Raw genomic sequence first — 18280 nt, 5'->3', positions numbered from 1 at the left:
TCAAGGTGTTCTAATGTTTGGGTTGGTTTGTGACTCTGAAGACAGATACATTGAGCTCCTTTGGGATTTTGACTGAGTTCAGTTCCTTCCATTTGTAGGCCTGAAGTTCCTGTCCTGGCTTCAGCCAGGGGCCTGGGTCTTGGGCTTTCAGAAGCAATGTTGCGTCTCTCATCCCTTTCACATACCTCTCTGTTGAGCACGGGAACTGGTTTAAATCTCTGACTTTTGCCACTGTCAGCAGGCAGAAAAAGTTCTGTGCTTTTAAGGGCTGGGCTCAGTAGCTCTGCCCATCCAGGTAATTCAAGATGATATTCTTGTTTTGAGGGCCATGTAGCAAATTACCTCTACAAAGCATGTTTGTCCCATTGTTCATGAATTCATAGTGCGTGGCCATCATTAGACGTTCTGCACCTGCCACAACTACCTTCGGATGGGAGAGTTACTTTGTTATTTCTTTAAGAAGCTCTCTAATTGCCCTAGGCTTTTATTGGTCTCTCTTCAGGTCTCCGCTTTTCTCTCACTCGTGCTCTGAGAGTGAGTCTGTTGCATGGTAAACGGAACCTATCCAGGGATTTCATGCCCAGAGTAAACAATGGGAAGCAGAGCATCTCTCTTTGAAGCATCCATCCTACAAAATCCAACTACTTACTGGATGTCTGCTCTCTACGTTGTACTTGGTTTAGGTGCTGAAGTTCACACATGGGCAAGGCAGATGAGATGCCTGCGGAGTTTTCATTCTAGTAGCTTCTGAAGACCAGCTTTAAAGGCCATCTGTGGATTCTGTTCCCCTATGTTGTCTGGCCTCTGTGGGAGAGGATGTGCCTAGCCCTGCTGAGACTTGATATGCTGGGGTCAGGGGGATACCAGGGGAACCTCCACCCTTTCAGAGGAGATGGGAAGAGGAGATGGAGGGAGGGGTTCTGTGAGGGAGGGACTGGGAGGAAGAGGGGCAGCAGGATGTAAAGTGAATAAATAAATAAATTGAAGTGAAAAGAAAAGATGGAGGCAGTACGTTTAAGGACTTCTTTCCAGGTTCTGGGGTGAAGTGATGCTTGCCCTAGATAGATAGGGGCTCTGGTCCCGGCTCACGGTCATCTCAGTAGTGTGGGAATGGTGTCTGAATCTCAAGGTGGAAGGCAAGTCCACAGGTTTATCTCATGTCAGCAACACCTTGGATATTGCTCACATGACTGCACTTACTAGGTCATCTTGAGCTCCAAGAATGCCGTGTGCCTAAAAGAGAGAATCCCGTCTCTTCAAATGTCTTGTGATTCATGCTGTGTGTTTCTACCAGGGCAGAACTTGGTTCTTATAGTAGGGTGCCTGTGGTTTCTGGAAGACCAGTGACTGAACAGCTGGGCTGTCTTCTCTCCAAGGTGCAAATGAGTAATGGGTGAATGGAGTTGCCTTATCTGAAAGGTCTGGGCTTGTTCTTAATTTCTATAGGCAAAGACTCAAAGGACACATGGGGCTTGATATTATCTTCTGCTTGGTCACCTTTTTCCTATTTGCTCTGTGTGTGTGTGTGTGTGTGTGTGTGTGTGTGTGTGTACGTGCGCATGCGCGTGCAGGCATGCATACATATTTGTATCAAGGTGAGTACATGTGTATATGTGTAGGCATACATATGTGTGCATGGAAGTCAGAAATAGATGCTGGTAGTCATTCTTCTGCACTTTATTCGGTGAAGAAGGGTCGGTATGATTTGTCTCATTAGACAGCTTGCTTTGTGGGGGGCCTTATCTCTCCCTTCCAAGGCTAGGGGTACAGGCAGGCTGCCACGCCCACCTGATATTTGTGTGATGATATTTGTGTGGGTTCTGGGATCTGAACTCTAGTTCTCATGCTTCTGTCACAAGCACTTTAACCACTAAGCAATCTCCTCAGCTCTGCTTAGGATTTTTAAGGGTTCAGTACTTTGGCATGTCACGTGGCTTACAGCTTTTATGTAGGTTTTTGTAGAGGAGAATTTTTATGCAGGTTTTCAGGGAGGAATTGTTGCTTTTCCTCTCCTTTTGCCTGCAAGACTCGAACATTTGTGGAAAGTATTTCACGAACTTCATTTGGCTTTACTGTCTAGCTGTTTGCACGGCATGCCTTTGTCTCTAAGCAACGGTGGCTCTTATCATTTGGTATGTGGTGTAGTGACATGCTGTGAGGATTTACTCTCAGGCTCTGTGCTCATCTGCACAAACTGAGGGATAAATTGGTGAATATAGTATTATTTTGCTAATAATATGACTGTTCAACTCTGTTTGCCCAAACACGTGTACCTTAATTATACTATGTTTGCTCTGGAGAAATGCTGTGGCTTTTAAGGTAAAGGCTTGTTTTTTTTCTAAATTATGCTAATAAGTGTATTGAACTATATTTAGAAGCACCATAAACATGAAACATTTTAATGTATGAAACACATTTAATATAAAACTAAATATTTAACTTATTTTTATATGTTAATGCCTTCTTTAGACATGAGGTCAATCATTCCCTGTTTTAATAAAAATATTAAAATGTTCCTCAAAGGAAAGCTTTGTTGTCATGGAAAAATTAGACTCCATTGGGTTGGGCACATTCTGAGTGGGATGGCCATAAATATCATGGAACTATTAGAGACTGACTGGTTAGGTAATCCTTGCCCGTGGTACATCACTGACTTGTTTTCAGTTTAAAGCTTTTTTTTTTTCCCAAATTTTATTTTTTACTTTATTTTGTGTGTATGGGTGTTTTACGTTTATGTCTTCGTGTGGACCATGTGCATGCCTGGTGCCATAAAGGCCAGGCAAGGGTATTGGATCCCCTGGGACTGGGGTTACACAGGCTTCTGAGTTGCCATGTAGGTGTTGGGACCCAAACCCAGCATCAGGACCTCTGGATGAGCAGTGAGTGGGATCGCTCAGGCCTCAAGATTTAAAGCTTATTAATCCTTAATCTCGGGCAAAGTAAGTGCGGAGTTAGAGCTCCATCTGCTTTGGGAGTGGTTTAGGGGAAGGTAGCCTTTGTTGTTCTTATGATAGCATCTTCATAGACAGTCCAGGTCAGCCTTGACCTTGTGGTCCTCATGCTTCAGACCTGAATGTTGGGATTAAAGACCGCTGCCACAGCACAGAACTTAAAAGAGGAGTCGGGCATGTGCCGGAGATCATTGTGTAAAATGCATTTACAAAGAGGCACACAAAATTCTATTTAGAGGCCTAAATAATGGATGTTAATAAAAATAAGAAATGTTACTGAAAGAAAACATGGTATGTGCAGAGTCTTGAGGGGAAGAGGAAGAGAGTGTGATGTTTAGGGGAATAGGGCTGGTTGGATGTACTGATGGGGGACATTGATGGGAGGAGCTGAGATGTGATGTGATGCTGGGGAAGAGGACAAAGTCTATCCAGGCAGACTTGTGTGATTCATGACAGAGCACTGAATGTCATTCAGACCAAGGGCAGCCATGGCAGGTTCCAGTGAGGAGACTTGAGGAGGGGCATGTAAGACAGCACTTCCAGGGATTTGCTTAGCTTCTGAGGCAGGATTACACTGGCTTATTTCTTCCCTCTAAGATGTGTCTCCCTCCCTTTACGCTTTTCTTCTGGAAACATCTACTGAGATATGCTAACACATATGCAAGGCCCTATATTGAGTAAAATACCAGCTCAGAAATGAAAGCCAAGTGGATATTGCTAGGTTGTCGACCTTTAAAGTGTTTCAGTCTTTCACAGAGTAACTATTAAGCCAGTAAGGAGAGTCTCTGGGAGGATGGGGACAGAATAGCCTTTGTTATTTGGGAGCTTTTAGGAAATACTGTTCTGATACAGTGTATACATGTTACAGAAAATGGGTGGAAGTCTTTGAGTAATAAGGTAAGAATTTGTATTCTATGATATTACAGTACTTAGTTATGATCTAAATATATCAGACAATGCACGGATTCCTGTTGAGCTAAATACAGAAGGCACAGTCCTTAACTAAGTATTTTTTCCTCTATACTCCTTTCTTTACTCTGTGCAGGAAAATACTTTTCTTCCTGTGGACAATAGGGACTTAATTTGAATTCACAGTCAAGAAAATGTTTTCAGTCAGGAGAAAAACAGGAATTCTGAGCTGTGCCTTACTGAGCAGGTTCATTGGCAGAGCTTTGTGGAGCAGTGTTGTGGCAAACTCTGCCTTGGCCGAGGGGGTATGAGCAGGAGGGCACAGTGAGTTGCCGGTGTGGATGGCATTCCATGTTCAAGTTTCACGGCCTCAGTTACTCCTGAGCTATGATGCTACCAATGACATCTCTGCATCCTGCAAGATCCTAGCAATGTTCAAAGGCATGAGCTGCCTATAAGATGTGACATGTGCTCACTCCTTCATGTCCACTCAGCCACCCTTCCCCCTTTATTGTAGTTGTATTGCATTACAGAGAAAATTGGAAAACATGTCATATATATATATATAAACCCAGAATGACAGAAACAACCCCTGTGGGCTGCTGTCCTCACTCGGCCACCTTTACTGCAGATTGTAGTCACAAATTAAACCATCGTAGATACCACGTAGATACAGGTTACCTGTGTAACCCTGTCTATTGCCCAACGGCAACCCTGATTCTGGAGTTGCATGTTTTTTAAGCATTACACTAAATATATTTAAACACTGTCAACAGCAGCACTTGGTATGGGCTTGCATGGGTTCACGCTGAGCTGCCCCATTCTTTCTCAGGAAGTCCCATGTGTTTGGAGAGCAATCAACGTCGATGCATGTGTAACTGCTTTCTACTAAGTGCTAGCTGCTATTTGTGCACATTAGTTCTCTCCTTCCACCATGGAGGTCAGATTCAGGTCGAGCACACTTGGCAGGAGGCACCTTCCTCATCTCACCAGCCCTGACCTTCACGGTGACATTGACTGCCATACCATATTACAAGCGATGGTTTAGCCAATAAGAGGCTAAGACCCCAATGCCTCAATTAAGCCAACAGACTTAGACTTTCGACCATTGACCGTCAAATCATCTCATAAGACATTGCTTTTCAAAGCTCCAGTATTCACGGTAGAGGTCACCAGGTTCTTGTCCTTGCGTATAAGGCTAGTTATGCTCAAAGGGGTGCAAGGTTCATACCAACGGTCTTTGAATTGCGGAAAAACAAGGAGAATAAGCTTACTCTAAACTGTCTAAATTAAAAACCAGATCGAGGGCCAGTCACTACTTAGGAAGATGCAAATTTATTCAGATGGAGAAGCTGAATAGGACTCAGTGCTCACTGTATTAACAGGGTAGACTATCTCAGGTATTCGGTGTCTTGTAGACCTGCCTGGCACAGGGCAAGGTACAGAGGCAGGATGCTTGTCCTCCTGAGCACTGGGGAGCTACTTTGAAGGAAGGAAAGAAGTGGGAGATGAAACCGTTTTTGCTCCTGAAACTTACCGAGTGGCAGGCTCTACTCAAAGCACTTCGTAGGCATCTTGCAGTCCAGTGCTGATGAAACTCTGCGATGCACCGAGCACTGCCTTTCTTCAGCAGAATAGCTGAGGTTATGGAGGTATGGGGGGGGGGGTTGCTGGGGGGTGCAATGTCTTGCCTAGGGTTCTGTAGGCTTCAAAAGAGAAATGCATCCACCTACATTTCTGACTCTGGAAATTTTGTTTTGTTCTCTGGAGCATGTGTCCTTGTTGTATGTTGAAGAATCTTTTGGGTATATGCCCAGGAGTGCCCAGGACTGGTAGAGCTGGGTCTTCAGGTACTATGTCCATTTTTCTGAGGAGCCACCAGACTGATTTCCAAAGTGGTTGTACCAGCTTGCAATCCCACCAACAAGGGAGGAGTGTTCTTCTTTCTCCACATCTTCGCCAGTATCTGCTGTCACATAAGTTTTGGATCTTGGCCATTCTGACTGGTTTGAGGTAGAATCTCAGGGTTGTTTTGATTTGCATTAACCCGATCACAAAAGAACACACATGGTATGCACTCACTGATAAGTGGATATTAGCCCCAAAACTCAGAACACCCAAGGTACACTTCACAGACCACATGAAGCTAAAGAAGGAAGCTAAAGTGTGGATGCTTTGATCCTTCTTAGAAAGGGGAACAAAATACTCACGGGAGCAAATATGGAAACAAAGTGTGGAGCAGAGACTGAAGGAAAAGCCATCCAGAAACTGCCCCACCTGGGGATCCATCCCATATGCAGTCTCCAAACCCAGACACTATTGTGGATGCAAAGACATGCTTGCTGAACGGAGCCTGATGTAGCTGTCTCTTGAGAGGTCCTGCCAAAGCCTTACAAATACAGAGGCAGATGCTCACAGCCAACCATTGGATTGAGTGTGGGGTACCCAATGGAGGAGTTAGAAAAAGGACTGAAGGAGCTGAAGGGTTTTCAACCCCACAGGAAGAACAACAATATCAACCAGCCAGACCCCCAGAGCTCCCAACATATGTAGCAGATGATGGCCTTGTGGGCATCAGTGGGAGAAGAGGTCCTTGGTCCTATGAAGGCTTGATAGATGCCCCATTGTAGGGGAATCGAGGGCGGGGAGGTGGGAGTGGGTGGGTGGGTGGAGGAGCACCCACATAGAAGCAGGGGGAGGGGGAGAGGATAGAGGGCTTCTGGGTTAGGGGAAACCAGGCAAGGGGGTAACATTTGAAATGCAAATAAAGAAAATATCCAGTAATAAAAAAAAAGAACGTACAAATAGAAAACATCTCTGAGGCTGTTCCTTATGTTAGTCCTGGCCACTTCTCTGTTCCGGTCTCACAGCAATCTTTGACATGATAATTGCTGTCAAAACCATCTAAAATTCTCAAGGTGTTTGATAAACTACTGAATAAAACAAAACAGAACCCGTGAAAACACTAGGAAGGGCTGCCTTCCCTCTGGAGAGTTTCTTCCTTATCCTTCCTAATTGTGGAACTGAAGATGGAATTCCTTCTACAGCAATTCTGGTTACACAGCCTGTGGGGGTTTTGTCCCAGCTGCCCTCCCCCTGTTCCCCTCTACTTAGGTTTTCTATTGTAATCTCTCTTTCCTTTGGGTCTAATTAATTATTTTCTCTAGTTTACTGTGCAGCTAAGTTATGTATTATATCAACTAAATATGTAAATAAATACAAGCTGGTGAGTAACACTAGACACAAAAACAGTGTTCTATGTTACATCTCCAGTATTTAAAAAAAAAATAGCAAAAATCTGCTGACTCAACAGAACTAAAGGAGAATTGTTCTCTCACTTCGGTTATCACTGAATTTTGTCTTTTCTTTTTTACTTTATTGAATGACTGATTGACTGTGAACCATCACATACTCTTTTCTCAGGCCATGCCTATAACCATGTGTCTTGTAGAACTGTAGATAGAGTTGGGAATTTCTGGTCAGAATTTTATTGAACACACATGCACACACATGTGCATGGACAGAGACACAGACACAGACACAGACACACACACACACACCTGTGCCTACCTGTGTGTACCACATAAGATACTTGTATATGTTGTCTGTTCACTAGCCTTGAATTTGCACTCCTATAACCATCATGAAGGAGAAATCCTTATCTGAAGAAAAGAAACACACAGGCATGCAGTTAGAGTAATTGTCTAGTGTTCTTTATTTATTTTGGCTAGAAGTTGGTTACTTCTTTCTTAAATTTAATCTTTATTAGGAATTGTTTTGATTTATTTATTTTCTATGTAGAGATTTTAAGCCTGCATGTGAGCTCATACACTAAGATTTTTTTTTCTCCTTCTCTCTAGACAAAACTAAACTCCACATCTCATCTCCCGACCCAGCATCTGGCCGAAGCCACCACAGTGTTGCTTGACAGCTTGGGGGACCTGGCCCAAGAGGTAAGTTGTATTTTTTTAAGCCACAGTGGACAGACTATCCACTGTCATTTTCTTTGGTTCTGAGTTCTGGCAACAGGGCTCTTGTACTTTAAATATCACCTGCTGCGTCAAACTAAAATTTGGAAGCACAAGTAATTTAAAAATGTATCAGGTATGATCTCCATTGGAGAGGAAGAAACTAAAATACATCAATGTTGCAGAGATAATTAGTGGCTCAGGACCCCATGTTTAGTCTAGACCTTTCTCTGAGAGCTCCTTCTGCCCCATGCACATTTGTGAAAAGGACTGTCCCTCACCCCACCCCCTCCCCTGTGCGCTGACTTTGACAGCAACTTCTTTATGTTGCTTCTTCAACAGCAAGGCCATCCATTCAGCCATTGCATCAGAATCCGCCTCTGCTAGCCGACAGGAATTCTGTGGCTTTCCTCACCATGCCGTTTGCCTTGGGAAATCTGGTCTCTGAGGCGCAGCATTGGGAATTTGGTTCCTAGGGAATGCTGAGCTGATTTGGCCTTTGGGTCTACATGTTGTCCCATGTGACAGAGTGGACCTTGTCCCGACATCACAGTTCACCTTGCCCGTGGATCCCACCACTGTGTGTCCCATTGGTCAGGGGTGGAACTCAAGGCAGTGCTCAGGACACTGGAATACAGTAATCCTCAGGGGGAAAGTTTCTCAGACTTGGCCCAGCCTGATTTTTAACTGAGCCTTTAGCTCATTTTCTAGGCTTGTATCATCTTTTTTTCCCTTCTGAAAAATCAAAAAGTTACCTTGTTTCCTGACAATAAAAGTAGTTCACATTCGTCAGTGAACAAGCAGCGCACCTGGAACGTTTAGAAAACCCTGAGACCAAGCACAATACATCACTGTGCTTCCTTCCTTCCTTCCTTCCTTCCTTCCTTCCTTCCTTCCTTCCTTCCTCCCTCCCTCCCTCCCTCCCTCCCATTTATTGTAACTCTGCTCAGCCATCTTTGACAGAGGGACTTTGCTCTCATACTACCCCCCCCCCCACACACACACACCTTAGGAGAAGACTTTGTCAGCCTGTTATTGGTTCCTCTGTTAGGGAGGGTGAGTGACCTTTGGATAGGCCAAGAAACTGGACCAGTTGGGGTTCTGCCAAAGGGCAGAAGAGAAAGTGCCCTGTCTATTCCCATAGGGCCGTGTGCGTTGACACTGCTCTGGAGGGTCCCCTCCTTGTCTCATTCTCTGCTGCTCACTCCTGGAGAAAGCCAAGTGGGTGTAGTAGTGGCCAGGTGGTTGAGTGGTGGTGCTGGGGTACCTGTAAATTCAGGGTTTGTTGCAGCAAGTTTCTCTTTTGTCGTTGGACCTGCTTTTATTCTGAGCTAAAAGAAAATAATTACAAAGCCTTTGCTGTGCCCTGTGACTGAATGGGTGGAAATCCTCCAGCGGTGTACTGTGTACATTTTTCTTGACTGTCTCTTGCAACCTGCTTACTCGTGTTCCTGCAGCAGTGATGGACACCCGCTTCCCCCAACAGATCACCCTCAAGCCACTTTGGTCACATCTCACTCAATGCTCTCTCCGAGTAACAATCAACAAATGCATTTACTTGGTCCATGTTTAGAAAGAAAGTTAGTTGCTATGTTCGAAGGCAAGTGCTAGGGGGAGCCACCAGATGGGGATAGCAAGGGATAATAAGATACTGCAGGTCCCAGCACCACAGTGGAGGAAGGAAGGCCTTGGCTTCCACCACAGGGCTTTTAGCTGATGTTAGACACAGTACGTTCTGCAGCATTGCTTTTAGGTTAAGAAAATAAAGTTTGTTTCTCTCTTGTCCCATCCTTTTCTTGACCGTTTGCTCCCACCCTTTCTCTTCCCTCCCTGACACCAGCTGTTCAGCACAAAGAGCTGGAGCGACATGCGGCAGGAGGTGATGTTTCTGACCAACGTGAACAGCTCCAGCTCCTCCACCCAGATATACCAGGCTGTGTCCCGCATTGTGTGTGGTCACCCAGAAGGCGGGGGCCTGAAGATCAAGTCCCTCAACTGGTACGAGGATAACAACTACAAAGCCCTCTTTGGAGGGAATAACACCGAGGAAGACATGGAGACCTTCTATGACAATTCTACAAGTGAGTGACTGTGCAGACCCAAGCTGTGTCCTCATGCCGAGCTCAGGTCTGGCTCAGCCTGTGTCACCCAGTCCCCATGCTTTCCTTTGTTCTGTGTAGTAGCAAAGGTTGTCCTCTCTGTTTGCTGTCATGGCATTGCTCCTCAAGTACAAGTGACTCTCTCTCAGTTCTTTGAATGGAGGGGCCTGGTCTCTCTCAGGTGTTTAGTAACAATACCCAAAAGATGAATAAGTCATTGATAGCCAGTCTTTCCAGTTCTTTTCATATGGGGATGCTAAAAGAAAAAAAAAAGCTACACAAAGCAGGTAAGAAAAGAGGTTGCTGGGGCAATAGAGGGATGAGATGCGTTGGTTAGAGTACAAAGTTCACTTGTGCAAAAATGTGTAACTCTGGAGAGGAAATGGATAAGGTAGTGAGGGTGTGGGAACACTGTGCTATATCTGTAAACTTTGTAAGGGAGTTCATCTTTGTAAGGGAGTTAATGTTACTGCACAGATTCAGTGGGCATCTACATGAAGTGACAGATATTAATTAGCTTGACCGGGTTGTGCTAATCACATCATAGCGGATACGTCTGTATACTTAAACTGGGTATCATTTTTGTTTTCATTAATACCTGAGTAAAGCCAGAAAACTTTCTAAAAAATGATGAGATAGTTTAATTTTATATTACTTTAATTATTATATTTAATTATCATAATCATTATATAATAGCATATTATATAAAATAGAATAATTATAAAATAGCATAATCATTATAATTATCACTATAATTATTATTATATTGCTGTGAGGTAAGCTTTACAATAAACACCTAAAAGTGGGTAATGGTAATAATAGCAATTACAACAGCTACAGAAAAACCTAACATTAAAGCAAAATTTCCTATGCACAGTGCATTCTGTTTAAATTACCTATTTGATCCTTCCAGTAACCCTGCAAGGAAGGTTCTGGAACCTCAAATTTCGTAGGCCCAGAGGTTAAGTGTGTTGGTTAAAGCTGCATTCCTAGGTAATCCCCAAGTGCTGGGGTTCAAGCCCAGGTCCTCCTGGCTTTTTGAGGTGAACTACCTCATTAATGGTGGCCTGTATGCACCGTCACACCCCGACATTCAGCTGCCTGTTTGTTTTGCATTCTGGGTCACCACGCTCAGGCGGTTTTGTGTGGAGGTGTGTCCTGTGCCTGGTCATGTGTAGCATTTGTCCAGTGCTACAGTTCTAACAATGGCATCTTTGCCTTGAATACGCCACACAGCTGAGCCATTCCCTGTTTCCAACTGCAGGCAAGAAGTGAGGCCGCTTCATGTGTGGCTGTAACACAGCCTGTGCCCTCTGGGGCTCAGCACTTTAGAACTTTACAAGTTGCCTTAGAAGCCTGAAGAAGATGGTAGTGGAGGCAGTTTTAGGAAGCCATCTCTTCTTCCCCAGCCTGCAGATCAGTCCAGGGCATCTCTTGCTTATGCAACAGATATAACTGAGGGCTTGTCTCCTTAGGAAACTATTCTAGCCTTGGAGATAGGACACAACTATAGAGTGCTTGCATACCCCAAGTGAGGCCATGGGTCATTTCTAGTATGCCCCACCCCCAACTCATTATCTTTATTATCATTGTTTTATCACCTGTTTATCAAGCATCTCAGAGAAGTTTCGTGGTATCTAAGCAAAGCCCGTTTTGTCCTCTTGGACTTTGGATAGTTCAGTTTTGAATTTTTATTAAATATAAATATTATTTGTGATAGGATCCTTAATTTCTTTCCTTAATTACTAAGGAAAGACTTGGCTTTTTCTTCTCAAAATGAAAGTCTAAATGCAGTCTTCCGGCTTCCCCAGGAGGAATCCTGCTTGTGTCCAGTGGAAAGCGCTGTGAGGGCTGGCATGAGGGTGTGGAGCTAGAGTTGGGATGGCATGCTTAGTCAGAACCTTCCTTCAGATCAGCTCAGATGTGAGTCTGAGCGAGGCCTGAGTCTTTTCGAGCACGATGGAAAGACCTCACTGGAAGTACCCCATCTGAATACCCCATCTGAATACCCCATCTGAATACCCCATCTGAATACCCCATCTGAATACCCCATCTGAATACCCCATCTGAATACCCCATCTGAATACCCCATCTGAATACCCCATCTGAATACCCCATCTGAATACCCCATCTAAATACCCCGTCATAGCTCTGCCAAGTGAATGTTACGGACTTTCCAACTTTCTTTTTACAGCAGCACAAACTGAGGCTCAGATAAGGAAGTTATCCTCTGCATGACTGTTAGGTGATGAGGGGAGGGGGATTTGCACCCTGGACTGGCTGCGTGGTTCCCAAACCTTCTAAGTAAGTTCCTGTTGGCAACTGACCATGATATAGAAGTGAATGTCTGTCCTCCATCTTTTTTGTAGCTCCTTATTGCAATGATTTGATGAAGAACTTGGAGTCTAGTCCTCTTTCTCGAATTATTTGGAAGGCACTCAAGCCACTGCTTGTTGGAAAGATTCTCTATACACCTGACACACCAGCTACAAGGCAGGTCATGGCTGAGGTAAGCTGTCCAGGCTTAGGGCTCTGTCCCCATAATATCTCCAGAATTAGGGGTAGGAAGGGAAGGCAGCTTCAGATAGAATGTGCTGAGTATACTCTTCGCTGTAACGGGGCTTTTAAGTAGTCAAAGACAAAACAAAACAAATCCATATGTAATCTTGGGAGCCACATCCCCAGCCCTGAGTGTTTGAATTATATCTATATGAGGGATTTTCTGAGGAAGGGAAAGGACTGGGCAGAGGTTTCTGTAATGAGTGGTGTTTTATAGGGAATCTTGGAACGGTCGTTGCCTCTGCCTCTCTTCTATTTGTATGAACCCTGGTTCCCTACCTGACTCTAGGTGAACAAGACTTTTCAGGAGTTGGCTGTGTTCCATGACCTGCAGGGCATGTGGGAAGAACTCAGCCCCCAAATTTGGACCTTCATGGAGAACAGCCAGGAGATGGACCTTGTCCGGGTGAGTGGCTCTCTACTTGGATTTGCTTGCTTGATCTAGAAAAGGTTTCTGGACATCTTCCCAGAAATCCCCGAGATCACAGTTCTGTAAGTTAAAGCAATTGAGATCAGCTGAAGCCACACAACCACCACTTCTGTAGAAGCGAAGGCCTGAGTGCAGTGATAGCCCTGGGTATGCCAGCATCGCTGTCCCTCATGGTCCAGTAGCAGTTTTGCACAAAACCCAGTGAAGATAAGAAATCGGAGTAGGGTTTGGTGCTTGCAGGACACTAGAGTATTTTTCAGTTGGTCTCCAGTCACTAAGGTAGGCACAGTATCTTCTTTAGCCTGCCATGTCTCCAAAGGAGGTTTGGGGACAGAAGCGTGATCTGGCATGCGGACAGGTCAGGGATACTGGTTCTCCAGGCACAGAGAGAATACAGCATATCATTCACTGCTGTAGAGTGGAGAAAATTGCACTTAACATGTGGGAGGCACTTGAAAGGGATGCATGCTCCAGACACAACCAGGTTCAAAGAGAGAGAGATGTCAGCCTGAGAATGCAGTGTCGCCTTTGCATTGGCAGAAGAGCCATTTAACCACCTCCTCTGGGCCTCAGTCTCAGTCAGGATCATTAGACAAAGTCTTATTGCCATGGTGAGGAAGTCCACTTCCTTTTATTTCTTCTGCCATTAAGAAGCAAGGGAGGATTTTTGCCAGGTTACTGGAATTGAATCTTTGTGCCCTGAGGGTAGCTGGGTTTTTAGAGGCTGCACTTCTTTGAGAGTTTAGGGGTGCTCTAGGTCCCCTTGGGGGAAAGGTTACTGATCAAAGAGCATCTGGAGATGAAGGAACCACAGCCTCCTTTGATACACCAGTGCTGCTATACCTGTGCAGAATGCTTAACTTGAAACCTTTGTACACACGGGACGTGGGTGAGAAAATCAAGAGCAACAGTCTTGTGCATTCACTCTGAGTTGTGGCGCAAGTTGGCACTGGCAGTGCATTGTGTGAGCTCTACTCTTCCCTTTCTGAGGGATTCGTGGGATGTTCCCACAGGACACACTGCAGTGTGGACCCTAGGCCTTGTTTCCTTGGCATCCATATTATCTTCCTCTTGGGACTGTTCTGTGTTTGACAGTAAAGGGATTTTAAATTGGGCATATGTAGATTTTTCTTTACACTTTTTAAAAACAACAACAACAACAACAACAACACAAAAAAGCAGTGTCTCACGGTGTAGTTCAGACTTGTCTGCAACTCACTGTATGCCCCAGATGACCTCAAACTCATGGCCATCCTCCTGCTCCAGCTTCCCCCAGAGCTGGAATTCCAGATACCAACCACCGTGCCTGGCCTTCCCTGCTTTTAGATCAAGGGTTTACTTTGGAGCCTGCAGTTGTTCATCAGCTCTTGGTTCTTAAGGGACAAGTCCTTATAAACATGAGGTGGTGTTCACTAGGGATGTATGTGTAGGAGAATCTTGAGAGTGTAACAGAAGTGAAGTAACCTAGAAGGAAAGGCCTGGGAGGCTGTAAGGATCCTTATGTTTAGAGGGGGAGAGCGGATGGTTTTAAGCAAGTGGAGATGTAGATGTAGTATTCTAGAAGAAAGATGGGTACAAGGTTGAGACTGACCTCAGCAGAGATTGAATAAGTGAGTGGCAAGGGTTGAGTGCAGAAGAGGAGGTGTGGCAGCAGCTTAAGGTAGAAAGGCAAGAAGCGGATGCTACAGGAGAGCCTTGACTTACCTGGACAGGCAGGGGGTAGCGAGAGACCAACAGAATGATGGCTCCTGGGGTCTGTAATACAGAGGCTGATTGGCATGGGGATAATGGTAAGGAATTGCCACCCTGTCAGTGGAAACCAGGGACGCTCTATCCTAGCATCCTACAGCAACAATTTTAAAGAAGTCATCATGGGAGAGAAAACGTTATTACTGAAATAACTGTTATTGCAAGTAATTTGGAATAGACTAGATGGTATACAGTCAAGGAGTAGTTAATGAAATTGTAGGAGATACACTCTGTAAAATCATCATGTTACCGTTGAAATAACAGAAAGCCACGGGGTGGGGGGGAGCTTGCAATGTTAGTGAAAGGAAGACTGATGGAGGAAGTCTTAGGGTTTTGGAGATCTTGCTCAGGAGAGTGAGGGCCTCCCCCACCCCCTGGAAACTGGTAAAGAAGCATAGCAGCTGTGTTTCCATTTTGCCCAGTCAGCAGTGGCCTTGTTTTCCTGGCAGTGCATCAGTGTAGACTTTTGCCCCAGTCCCGCTGGGCTGGCTGGTTGAGGACCAGAATAGCTTACCCTTTCACATTGACAGGTGATGGGAAACATGTCTTCTTTTCTTCATCATGATCCCATGTCTTGGAGTTAGAAAAGATCATCTTTTATTTGGATTAACCAGGAGTATTACTTCCCTGAACTAAGCATTAAAAGTGGGCTCAATCTAGAGACAAGGTTTTTATTTGACATCACCAGACCCTATCTCAAAAGAGAGGGTGGTACAATGCAATGCGTATACTGCAATCGATGCCTGTTTTCCAGCCTTGCTTTCCCGAAAGCTCCTTAGCTACCTTAATATCCCCAAAGTTCCATTTTCCTGTTTGTGAGACGGGCAGTACCAAAGCCACACCCTTGGGGAGTTGTGTCAGTTCCAATGCCTATAGATCCCTCCACACACTATTATCACTGTTGTTAGAGTGAAAGCAATTAACCTGGGCTGTCTGGTTCAGTGGGAAACCTGTGAACTTCGAAGTCAGAGGTCTGACTTTGTGTCTCGGCTTATCACTTAGCTTTGGCCAGCATCGGCCATGTCAAACTTCAATCTTTGTCACATGTGCTCTTTACCATGACACTTGATGATCACTGTTCACATGTTCTTCCTGGAATGGCAGACACTGTTAGACAGCAGAGGCAATGACCAGTTTTGGGAACAGAAGTTGGATGGATTAGATTGGACTGCCCAAGACATCATGGCGTTTCTGGCCAAGAACCCAGAGGATGTTCAGTCTCCAAATGGCTCTGTGTATACATGGAGAGAAGCTTTCAATGAGACCAACCAGGCAATCCAGACAATATCTCGATTCATGGAGGTAAGGGTCTGCTGTACACACCCTTTAGCAAAGGCTAGAGGCTTTTCCCTTTGAGCTGTTGCAGTAAAGACACGTGCAGAAGGAGAGCTTAGAATGAATGTGCAGTGTCATGTACGGCCATATCCTGCAGGCCTGGTGAGCAAGATAAACACCAGATGAATAGCCTAACAAGCACATAGGCTTGCTTCTAGCTTCGCTTCAGATTGACGCCAGCGTTTCTATCCTTTATCTTCTAGCTTTTCCTGTTTTGATATTCTAGATCCTAATGGTAATAAACTGCTTTGTTATAAAGGCATTATTTATGAAACTTATCTAATTTGGGACCGATAAAACTTTTAAATCTTTAATCCTAAAAATGATGGAAAGGAAAAAGGCTGACTAGAATTTTTTTCTTATCTGATTTTTAGTTGCTTAGTTGCTGTGACTCGACATTGCTAAGACATGTTGCTAAGAGAATAAAAATTGCTAAGAGAATAATTCCCTCACACAAAGCAATACAAGTAACTTTGAGTTTTTCACTCAAATCTCAGTTCTTGGCTTGGCTGAAACCTGGAAACCAATTTAGAGATGGATAGGCGGTGCATTTAAGACTTCAGGCAGCTAGTTCCTGCCTTTCAAAGGAGGCTGAGTTCTGGCTACTGCCTGTCTTCCTGGTCTCCAGTGTTCTAACGAGGCTTCCTTCCGTCTGTCAGTGTGTCAACCTGAACAAGCTGGAGCCCATTCCGACAGAAGTCAGGCTCATCAACAAGTCCATGGAGCTGCTGGATGAGAGGAAGTTCTGGGCTGGCATCGTGTTCACAGGCATCACTCCGGACAGTGCGGAGCTGCCCCATCATGTAAAGTACAAGATCCGGATGGACATTGACAACGTTGAGAGAACTAATAAGATCAAGGATGGGTAAGATGAAACACAGTCTTGCAAAACTCAAGAATGTAACTTGGATGACTTTTGTGACTGGTGGCACTTTATTAAGGATTGTCAACAACGAAGCAGCCGTGGCATGACTTCAGTAAAGTTCCGTTGCTGCGAACTGTTATTCAAAGGCTATAAATTGTTACTCTTTCCATTTTCACATTCCTGTTTAAAAGACTAACCTAAAGGTCTTAAAAGTCAGGAAGAAGAAAGGAAAGCTGCTTGGGGTCTTCTTGCTAGCCATACATATTTTTACAAGAAGAGGCAGATGACTGCTAAGGAAATTTCAGTATGCCTATCAGATACAGTATTAGTAAAGGGAAAAGAAAAATATACCCATAAGGAGTGTTTTCATTGATTGCTTCGATCGAGGAATTTATGTCCTTGTCAACTGTGATAAGAATGGGAGATAGAAAAATAGGAGGAGTGGCCAAGGAAGTGTGGGAGAACTGTGGGTAACTGGATTTCTCACGGTGTGTTTTGTGCGAGCGTTCCATCACCTGATGTTTGGTTTCAGGTACTGGGACCCGGGTCCTCGGGCTGACCCTTTTGAAGATATGCGCTATGTCTGGGGCGGCTTCGCCTACTTGCAGGATGTGGTGGAACAGGCGATCATCAGAGTGCTGACGGGAACTGAGAAGAAAACGGGTGTCTATATGCAACAGATGCCCTACCCCTGTTATGTTGATGACATGTGAGTATACCGACAAGCCAACGTCTTCCTTAGATAGCCAAGTCCTTGTAGAGAGTGTGTGTATGTGCATGTTTTTTACAGTGTGAGAGTGAAAGCAAGTCAATAAGACATCTTATGACTTTTTTTAAGATACTGACCTTTAGCGAAAGACCAAGTTGGACTCTGCCCCTGCCTTTTGTGTCTAGTACTTAGTAGAGTAACTTATATTTAATATTACCCTATCCACTTCCTAGTTACTAAAGAGAGCCCCTAAAGAAATTTTCCATGGCTATCTTTACTCTCAGAGCTCCTGTTTCATCTCAGTCTACTGCTAATGAAACCTTTGGTCATTTGAGAGTTCAGTGGGCCCTTCTTAAGCGACCCTGATGTGGTTTTTCCTCCTGTGTGCAAGGCCTTGGATTCATGCCGGGCTCACACTTTCATTTTTCCCATGCCTTTTCTCTGTGCCTCCAGTTTTCTGCGGGTCATGAGCCGATCAATGCCCCTCTTTATGACTCTGGCCTGGATCTACTCTGTGGCTGTGATCATCAAGGGCATTGTCTATGAGAAGGAGGCTCGGTTGAAGGAGACCATGCGCATCATGGGCCTGGACAATGGCATCCTCTGGTTTAGCTGGTTTGTTAGCAGCCTCATCCCTCTGCTTGTGAGTGCTGGCCTGCTGGTGGTCATTTTGAAGGTAAGGTGGACTCACTCACTCTTCTTGACG

At 44.7% G+C, this 18280-nt stretch overlaps 1 protein-coding gene across 1 annotated transcript in view; it reads left to right on the top strand.

Moving 5' to 3' along the window:
- The window catches only part of Abca1 (ATP binding cassette subfamily A member 1), a 119985-nt gene that overhangs the window by 56498 nt on the left and 45207 nt on the right, over nt 1-18280 (top strand). The window contains exons 8-15 of the mRNA XM_021201044.2: nt 7721-7813; nt 9669-9909; nt 12297-12436; nt 12776-12892; nt 15770-15967; nt 16660-16865; nt 17398-17574; nt 18028-18250. Of these exons, the coding sequence (XP_021056703.1) occupies nt 7721-7813; nt 9669-9909; nt 12297-12436; nt 12776-12892; nt 15770-15967; nt 16660-16865; nt 17398-17574; nt 18028-18250 (1395 nt within the window). The remainder of the gene's footprint in view (nt 1-7720; nt 7814-9668; nt 9910-12296; nt 12437-12775; nt 12893-15769; nt 15968-16659; nt 16866-17397; nt 17575-18027; nt 18251-18280) is intronic.

The sequence above is a fragment of the Mus pahari genome, chromosome 6 (assembly GCF_900095145.1).
Source record: "Mus pahari chromosome 6, PAHARI_EIJ_v1.1, whole genome shotgun sequence".
Taxonomy (NCBI): domain Eukaryota; kingdom Metazoa; phylum Chordata; class Mammalia; order Rodentia; family Muridae; genus Mus; species Mus pahari.
This window is presented reverse-complemented; position numbering and strand designations above follow the sequence as displayed.